Raw genomic sequence first — 22760 nt, 5'->3', positions numbered from 1 at the left:
AACCTCAGGGACGATTTTGGTAATTTACTCAATAATTTAAGATAAAAAGTATCAAGTATGTATAAAAACCATTGTTGCATCTGAATAAACGTACTCACAAATACAAAAATAACAGTCATAAACATAACAAATTTAAAATAAAAATCCAGTTGTCAACCACTTGGATCGTGATGAGTTGTAATTCAGTCGTAAGCGTTACACCCTTCAATTATTGCATCTAGATATCCGACCACCATTCTTCATCATCGAGATTGTTATAAAACAGTTTCCGAGAGTTTCTTATTCTTCTTTCACCACTGCATCTACAATCTACACAAGAAGGCGTTTCTTGTATCTTCACCTTTTTAATTGCTACACCTACCGGAGCAAGTATAACCACTAATAAAAATATAGTGTTAACTATCTTAATTACATGTATTTTATCATCTTTATATTTAGTACAGATACCTGACACATCTACCGTTTTGTTCTTTGTCTCATCCATATAAAGAGAAATTGAACAACTGAGTAAAAATGACCAAAGTGTGTGAACTAATAAAATAAAATTGTGTTGTGAGTATATATTTATAATGCTCAAAAGGATAGCAGTAGAATGTTTAAAAGAGAAAATGGAGGGCAAATTCTTGGAAGCAGGATGGTGGATAAGCTTATAAATTCCAGAAAAAAAAAACATGCTTTAAAGAGATCAATAAACTAATTGGTTCGATAATGGTTAGTCAGGATCATGTCCCAGGGTTCACCAGATATGGTATAGATTAACCTATAATTCATCATATAATTTAATTCAGGAAAGAGATTTGACTTTTATGCTTGACCAATGTTTTATGATTCACCAGAAACTATGACTATGTGTAGTGGTCAAGTCTTATAGAACTCCTATGAGAGGTTATGTGACAAGTGGCAAAATGTGTAAGAAAGGGTGGTTATATAACGTGACTAGTTCACTACTCTCAAGTTGGAACAACTTTGGGAATCTATGTTTAGAACCTATGCTCCTAGTTCAAGGTCAAGCGGGGGAAGTTACCTGTTTGGAGTTGTGTTTGAATACAGTTGAAGTGTTTGTATTCTATAACTGATCAATAATATATAAGTGGATCCAAATCATATACTCTAATAGTCTAATGGAAACTCAAATAACATAAGCTGCTAAACTTGTAAACTTATTTTATTTAATAACGTAGTGTTGATAATCATGAACAAGTATTTAAATAAAGTCATTAAACAAGATAATTAACTGCTCCAATATAATTCACAACTCTCCAAATGACATGAACTAACCATCTTCTTCAGATTATTAATATGCACCCCCATTAGTTTCTTCAATGTTAATATGTGCTTTCTTTACACTCCAAGCACTTAGCTCAGAGATCAACACACTTTCTGTTCCATAGTTAAATGCAAACAAATGGGCTTCATCTCCAATAGCTAATGTTGGGTAAACCCTAGCTGTGATGCATGTCTTTCCTCCTCCTCCAAAGCTCTCAACGATCGAGTGATCTATCTGTATATATCCCAAATAAAAATACATTAGAGCTTAAGTTAAAAAAACTTCAAGAAAGAAAAAAAAAGTTTAACCATTAACTACGCACCAAGGTTCTAAGTGAAATTTCATCTTGTTGAGGATCTATGTCAACAAATGCTCCATATGTTGTTTTATCAAGCCCGTTCCTTGTGGAAGACCTGAAATATGTAATGGAGATACATGAGTTGAAGAAAACTAACCCCCCCCCCCAATTACCGAAAAATAAGTTCAAGATCCGCCAATGAAGGGGTTAAAGCTATGCATGCCAGAGAGGACTATTGCGCCGCCCTTAGAAGGATATAATGGAGATACATGAGTTGAAGAAAACTAACCGGCTTTGATCACTGCACATTAGCACTGTGTATCGTCCATTATTTTTGTAAACCCGAAAAGAGATTGCAGTTTGTTCACTCAAGTCATGGGAAGCCAAAGCTAATATTCCAAACGGGCCGAATTTGCCTTTCTTTGATGCATCCATTTCACTGCAGAAAACCTGTGGGTCGATCCCACTCAGATCTAGTTCTTCAGCCTCTTCTAAATTAGTTAGTTTGAATGATACATTCACATCCGCCTGTAAAATAACAAACATGACATACATACGACTACAAAAGAGACCAAAACAAAGTTAATGACTTACCTGCGAAGCAGTTATGCCCAAAATTTCATGTAATGATCCAGCTTCAAGAGATTTATTTTTAAAACTAACTTCGTTTTCATGTAACATTTTAAATTCCTCAATAGGCCATTGTACTAGCTGCTTTTGGTTTTGATCAAGCCAAATGCTCCTTGGAAATGACTGCATGTTATTAGCATATTAATGATTTTATAAAATAAATAAATTTCTTTAAAAAATGTCAGTTAATCTATTAATCTATGATTACCTGAAGTCCAGACCATCCTTTAGCATGAGCATCTTCATCAGAATCGGATTCATTGACCCAACCCATCAAGATTCTTCTGTTTTTTACGGGGTCAAAGAATGATTTCGACGCATAAAACTTCCCATAATCATATCGCAAGGAGCCAAGAGTTAGTTCACTCTGAGGAACAAAGTGTTCATTCTCCGGATTGTAATTACCGATCAAGTAGTAGTCTCTTCCACAATCGAACGCTGCCATCTTCAACACATGCTTTACTCTAGAGTTCATTACAGATGTATCAACCCCATTGTTGCTATCAACGCACACCGGAAAGAAATCAGGGCATTCCCATATCCCACTGCCAGCAACTTCATAAAGTGGTGATTCCCACATACTCCAGTTTACAAAATCCTCAGATCGATAAAGAAACGCCATTCCCGTCCCTTCTCTCCTACTACCGACAATTATCCTCCATTTTCCGTCGTCTGCATGCCAGGCTGTGCTTGGGTCTCGGAAGTCATCATGTTTAATCCCATCAGGGACGTTAATGATGGGATTGCCGGTATGCTTGACCCATTCTCGAAGATGTGGATCAGATAAGTCTTTTGGGACAGCAAGGTTTTGGACTTGGCAGTTTTCAGTATCGAGTCCTGTGTACAACATGACAGGTTTGTTTCCAGGGAGGATTGTGGCAGAGCCGGACCAACAACCGTTAATGTCGAAGGGTTCAGTTGGGGCAAAAGCTGGGTCGAGTGGGGTCCAGTTTATCAAGTCACGTGATACCGAATGGCCCCAGTACATTCGAGGATGAAAGAGCGGTCCGGATGGGTTGTGTTGATAAAAGAAATGGTAGACTCCGTTGTAGTACATTGGTCCTGGATGCATCAATTAAGTGTTAACTTTCTAGCTTTGATATTAACAAACTACAATGATTAACAACCTAATTTATTCAATAAACAAAGAAAAGTATGAAACAACAATCAACAGTAGGTAGTCATGAGATTACGTACCATTAGGATCTGCACCCATTGTTACATCCACCAATCAGTCATGCACCATGTTCATTATCACATATCAATGAAACCATAACTTTATTTAGATAAGGAAGAAAAACAATGTCAAAACTAGAAGAAACACTTACCATTCATCCAATTTTTGGGAACTTGAAAGTGAAACGACGTCCGATAAGGCTGGTCCGATGGCGAAGCAAGACGTGATTCCGATCCAACATGGTGAGGGGGAGCCATCACAAATGTTAGAATGAATGTTAGAATGAAAAATGGCAGTTGTCCTCATCATACTTTGGTATTGCAAGATTTATAGCATGCCCCTCTTTAGGTCAACTCAATCAAAGTCAACATATAAAATTGTAAGAGTCTAGTTGGCAAACCGTGTTTATTACTTATTATGGAAGTTTATGACGATTAATAAAGCATATCTCAATTAATTCTACTATTTTATTACCTAGTGGCACCTTCAAATACATACCATATTCAGATGATCATCCAAATTACACGTCAAGTTTTAGTGTTTTCTTATTAAAAAAACAATTCATCGATGACTTATGAGATGTATAATATTGTTTAAAAGTTATTTTAGTATATCCGATCGGATCATTTGACTTTTTTTTTGAAGGCGAATTTCATTAAAAACACAAACCTGCGCCAACGATCTCTAAGATCGAGATCATTTGACTAGTTAAGCGGATTAAGCCTGATTAAGTAAACGACTACTTAGGCAACAAGAAATAAAAGGTCACATTTATTTTAATTTTGTTTGATGTGGAAATTTATCTTAAGTTTCCTAGAACGCGGATTTATCATAAGTTTGTTAGAAAAAAAAGGTTGTTCAACGAAATCGAATCTTGTTTATATATAAAAGTGGTCTTATATAATTTTTTTACTTTCACAAATAAAAAAAAAATCTTTAGTTGAGTAGAAAATACATGTCTAAAAATATACCTAATCCATTCGAATTTTGAAACTTTGTCTTTGATCTTACCATGTGATGTAATCTTATTGTTAGACATGTCTTTACATTGTTGTTTGCTAAATAATTTTTTATTAACCGTTCAACAAAAAAAAAAAAAAAAAAAAAAAAAGCATTTTATCAGTTTGTTACTATAGTCCTGTTTTTATTTGCTAAATATTTGTAATTAACTAATTATGCCGGGTAATTAACTCCTTCCAATATAATACACACTTCCTAGAATGAGATGAATCAACGATCTTCATCAGATTATGGATCTACGTACAACCAATAGTTTCTTCGATGTTAATCCGAGCTTTCTTCACACTCCATGCACTTAGCTCAGAGATCAACACACTTTCTGTTCCATAGTTAAATGCAAACAAACGGGCATCGTCTCCAATGGCTAATGTTGGGTAAACCCTAGCCGTGATGCACGTCTTTCCTCCCCCTCCAAAGCTCTCAACGATCGAGTGATCTATCTGTGTATATCCCAAACAAAACTACATTAGAGCATAAATTCAAATACTTAAGAAAAAGTTTACTTATTATCACCCACCAAAGTTCTGAGTGAAATTTCATCTTGTTGAGGATCTATGTCGACAAATGCTCCATATGTCGTTTTATCAAGTCCGTTTCTTGTAGAAGACCTGACATATGTAAAGTTTTGGACACATTATTTGGTTAGCATTAGAAATATATAACATAGATCATCATAATCATACTCAGTAAATCCCACCAATAGCAAAGCTAAGGTAGGGTCTGAGGAGGGTAAGATGTAGACAGCCCTACCTCTACCCCGTAGGAATAGAGAAGCTGGTTCTAGATAACATAGATATATTCTTTTTTTATAACCATCAAAACCCATTTGGGTACCATATTAAGCAATGAAGACACTTGAGTTAAAGAAAACTGACCGGCTTTGATCACTACACATTAGCACAGTGTATCGTCCATTATTTTGGAAAACCCGAAAAAAGATTGCAGTTTGTTCAAACAAGTCATGGGAAGCCAAAGCTAATAGTCCAAATGGACCGAATTTGCCTTTTTTTGACGCATCCATTTCACTACAGAAAACCTGTGGGTCGATCCCACTCATGTCCAGTTCTTCGGCCTTTTCTAAATTAGTTAGTTTGAATGATATCTTCACATCCGCCTGTAAAGTAACAAACACAACATACATACGACTACAAAAGAGTCCGAAAAAGCTTGACCGTTAGGACTTGACGACTCACCTGCGAAGCAGTTATTCCAACAATTTCATGTATTGATCCACCTTCAAGGTTCATATTTTGAATACTAACTTCGTTTTCATGTAACATTTTAATTTCCTCAATAGGCCATTGTACGAGCTGCTTCTGGTTTTGATCGAGCCAAATACTCCTTGGAAATGACTACATGTTATTAGCAAACTCATGATTTCATTAAAAAAAAGTAAATTTCTTTAAAAATGTCGATTAGTTTATGATTACCTGAAGTCCGGACCATCCTTTAGCAATGCAATCAGTTTCAGAATCAGATTCATTGACCCAACCCATTAAGATCCTTCTATTCTTCACAGGGTCAAAGAACGATTTTGAAGCGTAATACTTTCCATAATCATATCTTAAGGCGTCAAGAGTTAGTTCATTTTGAGGAACAAAGCTTTCTTTCTCAGGAGTATAACTCCCAATCAAGTAGTAGTCTCTTGTATAATCATACAATCCCACCTTCAACACATGCTTCACTCTAGAGTTCATTACAGATGTATCAACCCCATTGTTGCTATCAACGCACACCGGAAAGAAATCCGGACATTCCCATATCCCAGTGCCTGCAACTTCATACAGTGGTGATTCATGCATACTCCAATTAACAAAATCCTCAGACCGGTAAAGAAACGCGATTCCCTTCTTGTCTTTCTGACTTCCAATGATCACCCTCCATTTTCCGTCGTTTGCAAGCCACGCGGTGGTTGGGTCTCGGAAGTCATCATGTTGAATTCCGTCGGGGAGGTTAATTACAGGATTGCCGGTGTACCCGACCCATTCTTGAAGGTATGGATCGGATAAGTCTTTTGGGACCGCGAGGTTTTGGACTTGATGGTGTTCTGAATCGAGTCCAGTGTATAATATAACGGGTTTGTTTCCAGGGAGGATTGTGGCAGAGCCAGACCAACAACCGTTGATGTCGAAGGGTTGGGTCGGGGCAAAGGCGTGGTTGAGTGGGGTCCAGTTTATTAAGTCACGCGATACCGAATGGGCCCAGTACATTTGAGGATTAAAGAGCGGGCCGAATGGGTTGTGTTGGTAAAAGAAATGGTAGACTCCATTGTAGTACATTGGGCCTGAATGCATCATTCAAGTGTTAACTTTACGGTTTAATAGTTCGGTTTTAACACCCCACAAAAGGAGTGTAAGTTCGAATCCTTGCAAATAATGGTTCGGTTTGACGCTTTGAATTGATTTTTTTTTTGGTAAAGTATCAGTTTGTGTTGAAAAAAATATTAAAATGAATATCGACTGTAATAATATACGTAAGTACATATTCAAACAATAAAAAGAAATATTACAAAGTGATAAAGTGTAAAAAACTAGTTCAGTTTACACGACTAGTTCCAAGTTTCAAGTCAGATTCGACAAACAAACCGTGAAACTGAACTTTTTGGATCTTAAACCAGTCAAACCGGCCATCTTGCTTAGTGGTTAGTACGGTTCGATTGGAAACTAGAAAGCAATAATTTTTAATAGAAGTTCCGTCGTTCAAAAAATAATATTTTTTTTAAACAAAGGAAAGTAGGAAGCAATAATTGAAAAAAAAAATGAAAGTAGGTGATGAGATTCCGTACCATTAGGATCTGAGGCCGTTAGTTACATCCACCAATCAATCATGCACCATGTTCATCATCACAACATATCAATGAAACCGGTAATATATTATAGAAGGAAGAAGAAAGAAAAAGTCAAACTAGAACAAAACCTTACCGTTCATCCAGTTTTTGGGAGGCTGAAAGTGAAACGCGGTCCGATGAGGCTGATCCGATGGCGAAGCAAGGCTCGATTCCGATCCAACATGGTGAGAGCCAGCCATCAGAAATGTTAGAATGAAAACTGGCTCTTGTCCTCATCATGCTTTGTGTTGCAAGATTTATAATCATACTCCTCTTTAGGTCTAGTCACCATAGTTTGTCACAATTATTATGTAAGCCTATAATGATTAAGCATATATTGTACTATTTTATCACCTAGTGGCACCTTTCAGATACATACTTTATTTTCTTTATCTTCCAAATAGGCATTAGCTTTTTGGTGTTTTCTTATAAAAAAAAACAATTCTTTGAGGACTAATATGATGTATAATGTTGTTTAAAAGTTATTTTAATATATAGTATATCCAGGTGGATCATTTGAACTGGTTAAGCGGCTTAAGCTACACCAGGTAAGTTACTTGGAGCAACACGAAATAAAAACTCACATTTATTTTATTTTTGTTTGAATCCGGCGAGTTATCATAAGTTTTTTTAGAACGTTAATCTATCATAAGTTTCATAGAACAAAGGTTTTTTTAACGTGATGGTATCGAGGTGTATATATAAAGGTGGTCTTTCTAGTGTAAGGTTGAAGGTTTAATTCTTACGAGCTAATACAAAATATAGAATTAATTGTGTGGTTTTGTATATGTCTTTTCACTTATAAAAATCATAAAGTTTTGAGGTGAGTAATGTCACATGTGTACGTCTAAGATATATGACTAAACATATACCTAATCCATTCAAAGTTGAAAACTTTGCCTTTTCATTTTTGTTTTGTATATTTTTTTATCAATTTTTTATGATAGTCCAGTTTTTAGTTTAATTAAATTTATTTTCTAATTTGGTACGATAGTCCTGGCTTTTTTTCTGTTTTTTTTTTTTTTTGTAATATTTTTATTTCTTTGATATATTTAGTTATATTATTAAGTATTAATTAAGTTCTTTGATATATTTAGTTATTTGATTAAGTATTATTAATATTAATAAATGCACATACACAACAATCCACTAGCGTTTATAAATTACATGTGATTACAACAGACACACAAAGAAGATTTCTAAAACACACAAATTTGGTGAAGTTTATGTAGCCATAAATCTCTTAAAATATCATATTACTACTACTACGTTTTACACCGTGCGGCATCTGCAATTTCCAGTGAAGATAACACTATAAACTTTAATACTTTACATATATGTTTCAACTACTTATATACAATTTGGGGTCAAATTAAAAGCAATCGACAACATTGAATGCTCCTAACATATTATAATTTTGACTCGTTGGAGGATTAACAAAGACAGACACAATATTTGGATGTCATTTATTTTGTTATCCGGATGTCTGTAACTCAATATACAAAGTTATCATGTCAGGTCGGATGGAGTCACCGAACTTAAATCAATAAGGGTGGTGGGAGTAGTGTCGGCAAAACACCAAAACCACTCGGCAAGCACCACTCCATGGTGTGCGGAAAGTGTGGTGTTCGGCAATGGGTGGTGTGGGTTTGCGATTGATACCGCAGGTGTATGTGTGTGAGATTGAGAGAGCAAGAGAGACGTGGGCCCATTCCAAATCCAACCAATCACAATTTTATTTAGGTTTTTTTCTTTTTATTTAATTTGAAAATTGGTTGTGGCATGGGAAGCCTACAAAGCGGCTGCATTTCCTATGATTTGGCAAGTTGTGTCAAGTAAAAGACAAGTAGTGGTGAAAGCTGATGTGACACTCACATAGTGTTGTGGTATGTTGGCATGGGAGGCAAACACTCCCACCAACCTAAAAAATATATAGCTTATTATAAATGGAAAATTTTGGAATTCCTTGTTTCCTCTAATACATATTATCAACCATAGTAATAAAATTTATAAATACAATACACATGCTTCAACTTTTGATAATCATACCTTTTTAGTTTTTACACATGATTATTTGTATTATTTATTGAAAAATAGAGTATAGATATTTGAAAGGAGTCATTTAAAATATAGTGAAGCCCCTACGGTTATCAATTGCCAAATGCAACATTCCTAGACCACATCAATCTTTGGTTTCATCACCATAAAAAACATAAATCAAAACTGCCGGCCCTCTTGACTTTGTCTGCACCTAGTCCCCCCTCTACTTATAGTAACACAAACTAATACCATAATCATAGTACATGTTATATATCCATATTCTCTAACATATCCATATTCTCTAACTAAGATAACTGTAATGAACGGTGATCGTGAGCGAAGGAAAATGAGTGCGCCGTTGTCAAACCGCTTCAAAGACAAAGATGAAGATCTGCTTTTGTTCCAAGAGATGCATAAGCGTGACAAAAACCGAGTTGTTAGCCTTCTTCTGCCTGTTTCCGATGAATTTGAACCCAATGGTGATCGAGTGTTATGGTTATGCACATTTTTATTAATCCTAACCTTGATCGCTTACTGAGATCGTTTCGAATGCAGGAAACTATCCACTTTATGGGATGGCATCCACAAAGAAAGGACCGGGTCTTGGATTCCTAGGAGAAAGCGAGAAAAATGACTACGACTGGTGAGTTGTCGTCATCAAATTCTATATATATCTCATGAGGGTTAAAGTAAAAAGAAAAAAAGTTTAAAAGGTAACAAGTAAAATAGGTCTAGCCTCTTATACTTGACCCATAAGGTGTTTCACACTGAAAGTTACATGTTTAAAATAGACTAAATAACTGATGTGCTTGTAACGAAGGTTGAAGACGCCACCTGCCACGCCTCTCTTTCCATCCATCGAGATGGAAGCGAGAAATGCACAAGAACTCGTGGTTCAACGTGAATTGCCCATCACCCAACCACTTTCTCGGGTATGTATATGTGATAAACTTGTGTATGCTTCTCCTTGCCGATAACTGTTATAACTAATATAGCAATCTCGACCATAGTTATTGAAGGCTCTAGGCACACTCAAGGTGCATAGGCCTCGCCTGGGGCCTAGGCGCAAAGCGCAAAAAAAGCAAGAACCTGAGAAAAATAAAGCGCATAATGAAAAAAAAATAAAAATATATTATGTATTAGAAAAAGAATACTATTCTTTAAATAAAATAAACAAAATCTATTATATAACACTTTATATCATTTATTTAGTACCAAAAGTTCTAAAATATTAGTGTATTAGTGTAGAAAAGTAGTTTTCCTTAGATAAAAGTACGGATCTGGCTAGAGTCTTGCCAGAATTTAGAAAATTTGGCCGGAAACTCTCCGGAATCTAGGAATCTCGCCGGAATGTGCACCTCAACCATCTCCTTGAGAATTAAAGCGCAATTTCCTCGACTTAAGGCGCAACTGCCTCGCCTCGCCTGAAAAATGGGCCTAGGCGCAAGAGGCGATGGTTTTTAACAACTATGATCTCGACCCATATACTTATGAAAAGGTTCATTGGGACCGAACCTACAGCGCTTTTGACTCCACCCAAGTTCCAGCCACATATCAGTCATATGCTGGAATTTTTTTTATGGCCTAACACCAACCGCAGTTTGCAGGAAAACCAGAGGAGAAAGAAACAAAACAGATAAACATTGGATCTAATTCAGGAAAGCCGAAAACACCTAATCCTAGACCAAGGATTCCTGCAAGATCGGTAACCCCTAGCGGACGTTCAAGCGGTTTGTTCATTGATCAGAAAAAGAACATAAAAACCGCTCCAATCCCATTGATCACCAGTGTCCACAAGAGTAGTGTTACTGATCTCACTAACACAACTTCGGTTTCAAAACCGTTAAGTGAAAGAGACAACCGTTTGATTCTGAATCAATCAAGAACCACACAGAAAACCAGAGGGGTTTCGCCTGTAGTAACATCTCGGATAACACAAATTCCTGGCTTTTCAGATGAAACACCGCCTAATCTAAGAACGGATCGGTCCATTTCGGCTACAAGAGGCCGCGTAGTTAACCAAACAACTCGAAACGCTCTCACGGTTGCTAGCCAGAAGCCTGAGGTGTCGAACATGAGAGCAGCAAGAAGGCAGTCGTGTTCACCGAGTGTTACCAGAGGTCGAAAAGTGGCTCCCACCAGTGAAGAAAGTATGGCCACCGTGAACGCTCTGAAGGGTAGCAATAGAATGTTTCAAACAGGAAACGGAGCGCAGATTCTTGGAAGCAGGATGGTGGATAAGCTTATGAATGCGAGAAAATCAGGCACCGAAGAGAAGAAACTCAACGGTTCGATCAATGGTTATGGCAGGCTCATGTCCCAGGGTTCACTAGATATGGTATCGATTTACCTCTTGTTCACCGTATAATTCAATTTTAGAAACAGATTCGACTTTTATGATCATACAATGTCTTATGATTCACAGGAAAGTAAAAGAGACTCGGTTCACTTCCGTCAAGCTGGAACATCGTTGGGAAGGAAATCCGTGTCGACAACCTATGCTCCTAGTTCAAGGTCAAGCGGGGGAAGTTATCGCTTTTGAGTTGTGCGTTGATATATTAAAGTGTTTGTATTCTATAGCTGATGCTGATCATTGATATATATATATATATATATATGGATTTGAATGATATATTCAAATGGCTGATCAGATAACATAGGATGCTAAACTATTGCTTATGTAAACCGAAATTGATCATCAACAATGTGCACTTTTTGTTCATCGGTCGTGGAAGCTTATGTTACTTAATTATAAAGTAATTAAGCAAGGTAATTAACTGCTTCCAGTATAACAAAACATCTTCTTCGGATTATTGACTTGCACGCCCAACATTTTCTTCGGTGTTAATCCGAGCTTTCTTCACACTCCAAGCACTCAGCTCGGTGATCAACACGCTTTCTGTTCCATTGTTAAATGCAAACAAATGGGCTTCGTCTTTAATGGCTAATGTTGGGTAAACCCTAGCTGTGATGCACGTCTTTCCTCCTCCTCCAAAGCTCTCGACGATCGAGTGATCTATCTGCGCATATCCCAAACAAAACTACATTAGATCTTAAAATTTAAAAACTTCCCGAAAAGATAAGTTTACCAATTACCCACCAAGGTTCTAAGTGAAATTTCATCTTGTTGAGGATCTATGTCGACAAATGCTCCATATGTCGTTTTATCAAGCCCGTTCCTTGTAGAAGACCTAGAATATTTAATGTTTTGGATAGGTTAATTGGTTAGCATTTAAACTATATACAGGATATAAAAAATCATCACCAGTGGAAGCTGGATTTGAACATGAGACGGCTGCCACCCCCTGAAGTGTTAGAAGTATTAAACTATGTTATGTTTATGTAATTAATTCGTATTACTCGGACATATAATTAGGTTAGCGTATTATGTTAGTTAAGGATATAATTATCAACGGTTGAAAGATAAGCGGGAATCCATTTCAAAATAACTGAATATTGTTTACCCGCCTTATCTTAACCGCCAAAACTGATATGTATAAATATGCTTTGCCGGGAACCATAACCGGTATCAAGACATTCTTAATATCCCCTAAGAACTGTCCAATTCCTTTCTGTTATTCCCTGTTTTCAATCGATAATGCATATTCAATTTGGTTCTCTTGTTTATGACAATATGGATTCTCTTTATAATCCATCTGTGTCGTCAACTTCTGCTGCCACTCGATCATCGGACTTCCAACAAAGTGGTATCAGAGCAACGAAAGGGAAGATGCCGATGACTGATCTGAAACCGACATCCACTATGTTGCCCTGTCAACACTGCACGGATGAAATGAAGAACAATAATAAGCGATTTCAGCGAGTAAAAACATGTTTTTACTGTCACCAACCGGGGCATCAAATTTACAAGTGTAATAAGAAAGAAACGGATGAAGCGGTACAATTAATCCGGCAAGCGGTGAATGCGGGTATACAGAATCAAAGAGGAGATTTCAGTAATCATCAAGAGATGATTGTAGTGGGTACCGAAGGCGGGCTATGGAGCGATATTTGGTACGTTAGTTCTGTATTTAAACACCATATGGCCGGAAATTTAAATGTGTTTAAACGAATTAAACACATAATCGGGGTTGATACACAAACCGGTGAAAATAATTTCTTATTCACTCGTGGGGTTGGTTCGATTGAAATCAAAACAGGAAATGAAACTATGAGAATTCAAAGTGTTTTCTATTCACCGGAATTAGATAGAAACGTTTTGAGTATGGATCAATTAACCATGCAAGGTTTTACCGTTAACAAAACCGGTGACACTTGTAAGATCTATCCGATGTTCTCTATCCCGGTTGACAACTCTATAAATGAAACAAGTGGGTTAACAAGAGAAGAAGAAATAGGTTTACAAGAGAAACAGAATATTATCGAAGAAAATGTATATGACAATGAGTTCAAGGAAAGGTATCTAAATTCATATTTCGAAGATTTGGATTTGTCCTCACACGAAACAGATTGGAGTATGATGATCGTCAAGAACATGGAATTTAATGAATTTGATGATTGCATTGCATTCATAAATTTATTAGATGACCGTGAATTTGTGATCAAGTATAAACATATGCTTGATTCAAAATTTGAAGAATTAGTTAAATGGTTTTTATTTAACTATATGGAAATCACGAGTCGACCGGTTCCACCAGTTGCATTGCATAAGAAAAAGGTTAATCTGTTAAGCTTATTCTTGTTGGTAGCCGCGGATGGAGGATACAAAACAGTAACAACAAACAACATGTGGCCTGCAATAGCGAAGGATATGGGTTTTAATTACGAAGACGGAGATTACATGAGAACAACATATGCCATGTATCTCGATATCTTGGAATATTACTATAATTTCAATCAATTTCAGAAGAAAATGCAGGATAAAGAGGTTGTTGTTGAAGAAGGGAGACTTCCCGAAAGTCAGCAGAGGGTATCCACAAATGCAGAAGGTGTCCAGCAAGGAATTGCACAAGAAACTGCAGGAATGGGACAAGCAGCACTGTTCACAAGGATTGACGATGAAGATTGGAACAAAGGAAAAAGGAGAAAGCGTTTCAATTTCGATTATGCAAGGTGGGCTGTGGAAGAAGCAAACAAAAGTGTGCTGGATCGGTCATTCAAACATAACCTAGTTTAAGGGGGTTATGTTAGAAGTATTAAACTATGTTATGTTTATGTAATTAATTCGTATTACTCACTCGGACATATAATTAGGTTAGCGTATTATGTTAGTTAAGGATATAATTATCAACGGTTGAAAGATAAGCGGGAATCCATTTCAAAATAACTGAATATTGTTTACCCGCCTTATCTTAACCGCCAAAACTGATATGTATAAATATGCTTTGCCGGGAACCATAACCGGTATCAAGACATTCTTAATATCCCCTAAGAACTGTCCAATTCCTTTCTGTTATTCCCTGTTTTCAATCGATAATGCATATTCAATTTGGTTCTCTTGTTTATGACAATATGGATTCTCTTTATAATCCATCTGTGTCGTCAACTTCTGCTGCCACTCGATCATCGGACTTCCAACATGAAGAAGGTTATAATATAGATAACCGAGTTGAAGAAAACTAACCGGCTTTGATCGCTGCACATTAGCACAATGTATCGTCCATTATTTTGGAAAACCCGAAAGAAGATTGCAGTTTGTTCAGTCAAGTCATGGGAAGCCAAAGCTAACAGACCAAACGGGCCGAATTTGCCTTTCTTCGATGCATCCATTTCACTGCAAACAAGTTGCGGGTCAACCCCACTCGGGTCCAGTTTCTCGGCCTCTTCTAAATTATTAAGTTTGAACGAAAGCTTCACGTCCACCTATAAAATAACAAACACCGCATACATACGAGTACAAAAGAACCCCAAAACAAAGTTGGACCGTTGAGACTTTATGTCGTTACCTGCCATGCAGTTATGCCCAAAATTTCATGTGATGATCCATCTTCAAGATTCTTATTTTGAACAGTAGCTTCGTTTTCATATAACGTTTCAATCTCCTTGATAGGCCATTGTACGAGCTGCTTCTGCTTTTTATCGAGCCAAATACTCCTTGGAAATGACTGCATGTCATTAGCAAATTGATGATTTCATTAAAAAAGTATAATTAACAAAATTTGAATAAACTAACGTATGATTACATGAACTCCGGACCATCCTTTAGCAACATCATCTGCTTGAGAATCAGATTCATTCACCCAAGCCAACAAGATCCTTCTATTTTTCACAGGGTCAAAGAACGACTTCGAAGCATAATACTTCCCGTAATCATATCTCAATGTACCAAGCGTTAGTTCATTTTGAGGAACATAGTTTTCGTTCACAAAATTGTAATCCCCGATCATGTAGTAGTCTTTTTGATAATCAAACAATCCCACCTTCAACACGTGCTTCACTCTAGAGTTCATTACGGATGTATCAACCCCATTGGTGCTATCAACCCACACCGGAAAAAAGTCAGGGCATTCCCATATACCAGTACCTGCAACTTCATGCAGTGGTGACTCATGCATACTCCAGTTAACAAAATCCTCAGATTGGTACAGAAACGCGATTCCCTTCTTGTCTTTCTGACTTCCAACAATTATCCTCCATTTTCCGTCGTCTGCAAGCCACGCAGTGGTTGGGTCTCTAAAGTCATCATGTTGAATCCCATCCGGGAGGTTTATGACCGGATTGCCAGTGTACTTGACCCATTCTCGAAGATATGGATCCGATAAGTTCTTCGGTTCAATAAGGTTTTGGACTTGGCGGTTTTCGGAGTCAATTCCGGTGTATAGCATGACCGGTTTGTTTCCAGGGAGGATTGTGGCTGAGCCAGACCAGCAACTGATGAGGTCAAAGGGTTCGGCTGGGGCAATGGCGATGTCGAGTGGGGTCCAGTTGATCAAGTCATGTGACACCGAATGTGCCCAATACATATGCTCAGCAAAGAGCGGGCCAGATGGATTGTACTGATAAAACAGATGGTACAGTCCATTGTAGTACATTGGTCCTGGATACATCATCAACATTAAGCACAGAGATGTACAGAAAAGCCAGTTTGGATTTAAACCGGTTCCTAACCCGACCCGATACCACATCTAAAATCGGTTTGACCCAAATCAATTCCTACCCGACCGAAACCGCCAGTTTGTATATCGGTTCTTACTCTCGTTACTGAAGCCGGTTTGGACCTGAACCAACTTGAAAAACCGGTAACCCCGACCTAAACCGATTTGTATAAGGTTAGACTATTTTCCTTCATAACCGGTTTATGACCCGAAACGGTTTCAAACAAAGTTACCCAAACCGGTTTCCTAACCTGACCCGATACCCAGCTAAAACCGGCTTGACCCAAACCGATTCCAACCCAACCTAAACCGCCTCGATTCCTATTCTCGTTACTGAAACTGGTTTGGACCTGAACCGATTTAAAAATCGGTTTTAACCCAACCTAAACCGATATGTATAAGGTTCGAATATTTTCCTCCATAACCGGTTTGTGACCCGAACCGGTTTTAACTCAAAAGTCACACCGGTTTTTTTACCAAAGTTACCAAACCTATTCGCTTTACAACCTGAACCGGTTTTGCCAAAAAAAGGCTCAAAAGTCAAACCGGTTTTTTTACCAAAGTTACCAAAGCTATTCGCTTTACAACCTGAACCGGTTTTGCCAAAAAAAAGGAAATGTACACCTTTATTATTATTAAGCACCAAGCAGTTAATAAAACAGATGGTTAATCTTTTCACTTTTAAAGATCTGATTTTAGAATTGAAGGAGTAAATATGTGAAAAAAAAATCGATAACTACTATGATTAACAACTTTTTATTCAATAAACAGAGGAAATTACTACGTACCGTTAGGATCTGTGAGCATTGAAATATCCGCCAGTCAAACGATCAAACATGCATGTTCATCGTCGCAAAATAATGAAACCGTCGCGAAAGTTAGAGAAACGTGGGAGTGGAAAAAGTAAAAAAAAAAGTGAAAAGTAAGAAGAAAAGGTTACCATTCATCCAGTTTTGGGGAGGTTGAAAGTGGAACGCCGTACGGTGAGGCTGCTCCGGCGGAGAAGAAGGAAGTGATTCCGGCGTGAGAGTGTTTGATCGGACATGGTGGAAGCCAAGCGTCAGGAATATTAGAAAGAGAGTGAGAGTGGCAGTTGGCATCATCAGTGGTAAACTCAAGTGTTGCAAGTTTAAGATTATGATCAAGTTAATATATAACCCTCTTTTAGATCTAGTCAAGTTAATATATAACCCTCTTTTAGATCTGGTCCACCAAAGTCACTAATTTAGTATATAATAGTTATATTGATTATTTTTATGCATTTATTTAGCATCACTCATTTGTATATTTATATTTATAGTGTTAACAAACATCACCTATTTAAGTATACTATGTTGTGTGCATATAACATATACTAGTGGGAATGCCCGCGCGTTGCGGCGGGTGTTCCGACTTATATCAAATTTAAATATTATGTCTATCACGAACGACAACCTATTCCGGGTTTCTAACATTTTATGTCATTCAACAAAAAATAGTCATTGAACCTATAAGGTCAAACATACGCAGAGAAAGTCTAGCTGACTGCTTTAGTATTACAAGTATATGTATGTTCTAGGAGTGAGTATATAACCGAATTAAACCAACCTTAACCGAACCGAACAATTAAACCACTCAAAGAAAGCTACTAACTATAGATTCTTCAACAGTGCATCTGTCATTAGATATCGCGTCTTGTCATTCTACGAGGAGCCGCCACCACTACTCCCTCAATTTTCTCTTCTTCTTCACCTTCGTCGTGGGCTGCGTTTGACGCCTCCCCTTCTTCCTTTTTTTTCTGGCACCGCATTCACCTTCGGTGCCTATAAAATCAAAATTACCAGGTTCATAAATCAACCAACATGGACACGAGTTGAACCTGGACCATTTGCTTGTTAATGGGTCACAACTTCAACCCATTTGCTTGTTAATGGATCATCACCCAACTGTTCTCTTTTCTCTTTTATATCAAACATGTGAAATCAAAAAATACTTAAAAGAAAAGCTAAGGTCACACAATTATGAGCCCAAAGACTAAGGGTGAAGGGGGCACCATTATCCATACTACTATTTTTTTAATCAAATTAACCAAAGTGGCCATTTCTACATGTTACCCGGCCCACCAGCCGTAACCACGTAACCACGACCTTTAACTATACATAGAAAGAGAAGCCTGAGTTTGGTCCTTTTTGGTTTTCCCACCAAACAACTTCAACAAGATGCTAAAGATCACTAACAAAATAAAAACAAGCAAATCCTTAATTAAATCAATACAAAAGTAACGTTTGTTTATAAATGCATAGATAAACCATACCTCATTTATTAAGCCTGATGTTATCTATTGATATAGATGGGCTGCAATCATTAATAAGAACTCTGAGTAGCATTTGGGCAGTTGATCTTGACCAATATTTCCAGAGCTTCCAAGAACAGAACATGATTATTGTATTCATCAAAGATTGATAAACAAGTAAATATAGTAATTTATAAAACTTAAAATTATGCTGATGTGGTAATCATATTTGTAATGATTTGTGCTTATATAATATTTTATAAAATATCATCATTGACTTAAATAATGTGCACTTATTAGGGGTGCAAACGAGCCGAGCGGCTCGCGAGCTATCGGCTCGAGAAAAAGTTCGAAACGAGCCGAGCCTTATCGAGCCCGAGCCGAGCTTGAGCCTAAAATAAAGCTCGTTAAGCTCTCATAAGTTAAACGAGCTCGAGCCTGGTCGAGCTCGGGCTCGGCTCGGCTCATTTGCACCCAACATAAACTTTCCCTAGCTTGCAAATTATCAGTGGAGCTTGGGTGATAAAGGTCAGTTTTAAATGTGGTTTGAAACAATTCGGGCCGGTTTGACCCATCTCAACATTTTTGAGTCATTTTGAGTATTAGATTAATTTATCAAATATAAATATACAAGTATGGTGTTAAAATGAATATCCATTTTTCCTTAACAAATCAATTATAGGTGTAGAAAACATTTGAATAACAGTTCGGGCTAGGCTTTGCCCATTTAATTCAAATTTTATCGTTTGACCCCATGGGCCCATTGAGTTGAACCTAGCCTAAGGTAGCCAAATTTCAAATAAATTGGTTGAAATTTTCGACACTAAGAGACCAACAAAACTTCTAGCGGCTTACCTTTGAGTTTCAGTGTCATTTCCTGTTTACCCAACACGCTTCTTGTGCCTTAGCATCACTAAAAATGACTGCAAAAATAAACAAATAGATTAAAAAAATAATCAACACTGACCATATATAAACAAACACCTTAAAAAATCATTTTTGTAATATATTTTCGCATTCGTATTCCATTTGCCAGATGTATAATTAATAATTCCACTTCCCAGCAATGTTCTCATCTTGCTTCCAGTCAGATTTAACCCACTGGTTCTCCTATCCATCTGGCAAAGAACAGTCAGTGAACCAAAAAGTAAAATCAGTACAACAAAAGTTCATCAAATTTTACACATGCCACATGCTCAAACATTGATAAATTATCAAATATCAATCAGCTGATGATATTTGTATTTACTAAATTTGACAAATGATCAGGTAATAGCATATGATTGTCATCGTTGACCAATGTCTACTACTATAAACACAAACATATTGGTTTGTTTAATTATGCTCAAGCCTACCACCATGTCAATGCAAAGGCTTCTCAATCTGCAAAGGTTCACACGACAATAAAAGTTTAAAGATTGAATACTTTTTGGTCGAAAATAAATCTAGTCGACGAAGTTGGCAAAACTAACTTGACAACCGAATTCTAATTCAGTTCAGTTTTTACCCCACAGATTTCTTTTTAATTTGTCCTCGACCGTTAAAAATCTTACCGCTAGTGACCGTTGGCTGGGAAGATGGCTATCAAAGATGCTACGACAAACCAAATGGTTCTCGCTACATCACAAGAAACCAATATATGATTTGATGTTTCAGGTCGTTGGAGTCCGTCCTAGCCATGGGTACACGCATGACCTTCTTCTTGGCTTCTGGCTCAGCTTTGATTGGAACGAGGTCTTCTGGAACAGGTGGTGGTTGTGGTAAAACATCCGTAGCCCCACCCTTACATGTTTCTGAAATCTGAATCCATATTGGATTACTATAAAGAACAAAAGAAGTCAACAACCCATAAACAGTATTCAAAACAAATATTATCATGGTCATAAAATTGCTATATCATACAAAGAAAAATTAGAAAATTAACAAATAGCAGCAATGTAGATAATAAATGATCTAAAGCAGAACTCTAAACACCCTTACATAATCAAGAAATAAAACTTGATGATGGAAGGAAACCAGTAAAATCTTAGATAAACAAACAGAGACTGAAGCCAAAAACCCATAGAAACACATCAAAAATCAACAAGTGGCAATCAAATAAACTATTAACTGAATGGTACTTGTATAAAATAAATAACATAAACAGGAGTGTAGTTCTAATCAGCAAATACCCATATATATATGATATAACAGTAAATAAGTACTTTGGTACAACCAAATCGTTCAGAATTAATTAACTTAGCACAAAATACACAACAAAGATAACACATCTGATCAATAAACAGTCATGTATTAGTAGTAAATAACACTCAGCATACAAATAAGATTTTTTTTTAATAAAACGCAATATACCTCAACAACAAACCCTTGCTTAGAGAGCAAAATCAACAGCCAAAACCTGAACAATCAAAATAAAAAAGACGAAGTAAGCACTAATGAGATAAACCCTAAATGCTTAAACCCTAAATGGTTCAGGGCGGCGACCTGCCGGTGATGACTCTGTACAGCAGAAGAGTTGAGGAAAACCTAAGCAGGTGGTCGGATTGATGAGATGAAATTGAAGAAATCAAACAAATAACAGTCTAAATCAGTGTTGTTGTTGAAACTTTGTGTTGCTCTGGCATTCAAAATTGGTGAGATGTGTCTTGTGTGTTTCAACCATGATGAACTTGAGATGAAATTGAAACACACCGATGCTTCATCTGCAACCTGGAGACTCCCACCATTATTCACATTCAATCTGCCTTTCTATCTTCACGTCTTCATTGCAAGATTCATTTACATGCTATATAATGGGATATTAGGGTTCATGGGTGAAATCCCTAGCCTGCCCCTGGAGCGTCTTAAAAGTCTGCTGAACTTCTTCTTCTACCAGCTTGCAGTCCCTTGTACATGCTTCTTAAAAATGTGTACCCCTAGTCAAATTACATTTTTGTACATCACTTCTCCTTTTTATAGTATTATAGATATGTGTGGGACTTGATATGGCAAAATTGAAAATGTACTAATTTTAACGTTATTTTACTAATTTTGTGAAAATAATGTTAAAAGCGGCGGATGACTAATCATGCATCATGTGGTGGCGTTGATAGCTAAAAGACAAGGGGTACATGCACAAATCAGCATTTGTCCCGATTGCTGAGTATTATGTGTCTCATTTCCAATGCTTGATACAAAACTACTATCAAGTCGAGGGTCCCACTGGAAGGAGTCTTTCTATTCCTAAGAGGTAGATGTAAGGTTGTCTTCATCTTACCTTCCTTTTACCTTACCTTAGGTTTACTATTAGTGGGATTTAGTGAGTATGATTATGATGATAGATTAGAAAGCAATGTATTTATTTTTTCACGGATTGTTAAATCAGTACTAATGAATATTTAAAAATTATAAAACAATATTTTAAGATTAAATATGATTTAAGAATAATGGATGAAATAATAGAAACCATCAAAAAATTTTGAGCTCGTATAATTATGACACATGACATATCTTGTTACTGGGTATAGATTTAGAGGTATGCAACTTTTATGGTGACTGATATAGATTTAGAGGTATGCAACTTTTATGATGATTAATGTTGAGCTCGTATAATCATGACACACTACATATCTGGTTATTGGATATAGATTTAGAGGTATGTAACTTATATGATAATTAATGTTGAGCTCGTATAATTAACATATCTAATCATTCGGGTCAAGCTTCGCCACTAATTGAGTATAGATTTAGAGGTATGCAACTTTTATGATGATTAATGTATAAACATTTTTTATTTTATATGAAACTATTTTTGTTGCCTGGTGACAGATATGATGGCTTCAAATAGATTCTTTGTTTATTAAAAAGGTACTCATCTAAAATACGCATCAAGTTGCTTGTTAACTTCTTATAAGAAAACAATTCTTTCACGACAAATGAGATGTATATTAAACAATTCTTTCACGACCAATGAGATGTATAATATTGTTTAAAATATAATCAATGGTATAATAATTATGTGGGTCCTTGTGTTAAACTTAGGATAAGTGGATAACAAAAGAATCTAAATCCAACGCGTAATTTCAAGAAGAGTTTTTGAATGTAACACTGGATGTGAGATTAAATTCAAAAAAGTTACATTGCAAGTATTAGGTGATACTTGTCAAATTACATAAGTATATTTATTTACCTGCAT

General features: G+C 36.6%; 4 protein-coding genes across 14 annotated transcripts; 1 reads left to right on the top strand and 3 right to left on the bottom strand.

The window, feature by feature from the left end:
- Positions 1-1139: 1139 nt before the first annotated feature.
- Positions 1140-4478, bottom strand: LOC110923642 (fructan 6-exohydrolase). Its single transcript, XM_022167712.2, has 7 exons — positions 3524-4478; positions 3393-3401; positions 2404-3257; positions 2160-2318; positions 1855-2093; positions 1590-1680; positions 1140-1501 (listed from the first exon to the last, which is right to left on the bottom strand). The coding sequence occupies exons 1-7, from the start codon at positions 3627-3629 to the stop codon at positions 1295-1297; spliced, it is 1665 nt and encodes a 554-aa protein (XP_022023404.1). The 5' UTR covers positions 3630-4478; the 3' UTR covers positions 1140-1294.
- A 17-nt stretch (positions 4479-4495) lies between these two features.
- Positions 4496-7490, bottom strand: LOC110923643 (fructan 6-exohydrolase). Its single transcript, XM_022167713.2, has 7 exons — positions 7314-7490; positions 7178-7186; positions 5823-6676; positions 5586-5744; positions 5268-5506; positions 4910-5000; positions 4496-4832 (listed from the first exon to the last, which is right to left on the bottom strand). Exons 1-7 carry the CDS (start codon positions 7417-7419, stop codon positions 4629-4631), a joined length of 1662 nt encoding a protein of 553 aa, XP_022023405.1. The 5' UTR covers positions 7420-7490; the 3' UTR covers positions 4496-4628.
- A 2070-nt stretch (positions 7491-9560) lies between these two features.
- Positions 9561-11981, top strand: LOC110923644. The gene is made up of 5 exons (XM_022167714.2): positions 9561-9738; positions 9815-9902; positions 10080-10191; positions 10860-11597; positions 11685-11981. The coding sequence occupies exons 1-5, from the start codon at positions 9579-9581 to the stop codon at positions 11799-11801; spliced, it is 1215 nt and encodes a 404-aa protein (XP_022023406.1). The 5' UTR covers positions 9561-9578; the 3' UTR covers positions 11802-11981.
- Positions 11890-21534, bottom strand: LOC110923640 (fructan 6-exohydrolase). Of its 11 annotated transcripts, none has more exons than XM_035986700.1 (13): positions 21113-21532; positions 20939-20984; positions 20140-20405; positions 19942-19969; positions 19442-19704; positions 18608-18713; positions 17255-18116; positions 17103-17111; positions 15403-16256; positions 15166-15324; positions 14844-15082; positions 12360-12450; positions 11890-12279 (listed from the first exon to the last, which is right to left on the bottom strand). In XM_035986700.1, the coding sequence occupies exons 7-13, from the start codon at positions 17415-17417 to the stop codon at positions 12070-12072; spliced, it is 1725 nt and encodes a 574-aa protein (XP_035842593.1). In that variant the 5' UTR covers positions 17418-18116; positions 18608-18713; positions 19442-19704; positions 19942-19969; positions 20140-20405; positions 20939-20984; positions 21113-21532; the 3' UTR covers positions 11890-12069. The 11 variants fall into 11 exon arrangements, with proteins under 11 accessions (XP_035842593.1, XP_035842586.1, XP_035842585.1 ...); XM_035986693.1 differs by having other exon boundaries at positions 21071-21531; XM_035986692.1 differs by having other exon boundaries at positions 19442-19969; positions 21071-21532.
- Positions 21535-22760: the final 1226 nt, after the last annotated feature.

The sequence above is a fragment of the Helianthus annuus genome, chromosome 17 (genome assembly GCF_002127325.2).
Source record: "Helianthus annuus cultivar XRQ/B chromosome 17, HanXRQr2.0-SUNRISE, whole genome shotgun sequence".
In the NCBI taxonomy this organism is placed as follows: domain Eukaryota; kingdom Viridiplantae; phylum Streptophyta; class Magnoliopsida; order Asterales; family Asteraceae; genus Helianthus; species Helianthus annuus.
Note: the sequence above shows the minus strand (reverse complement) of the source record. Positions and strands in the feature narration are given on the sequence as shown.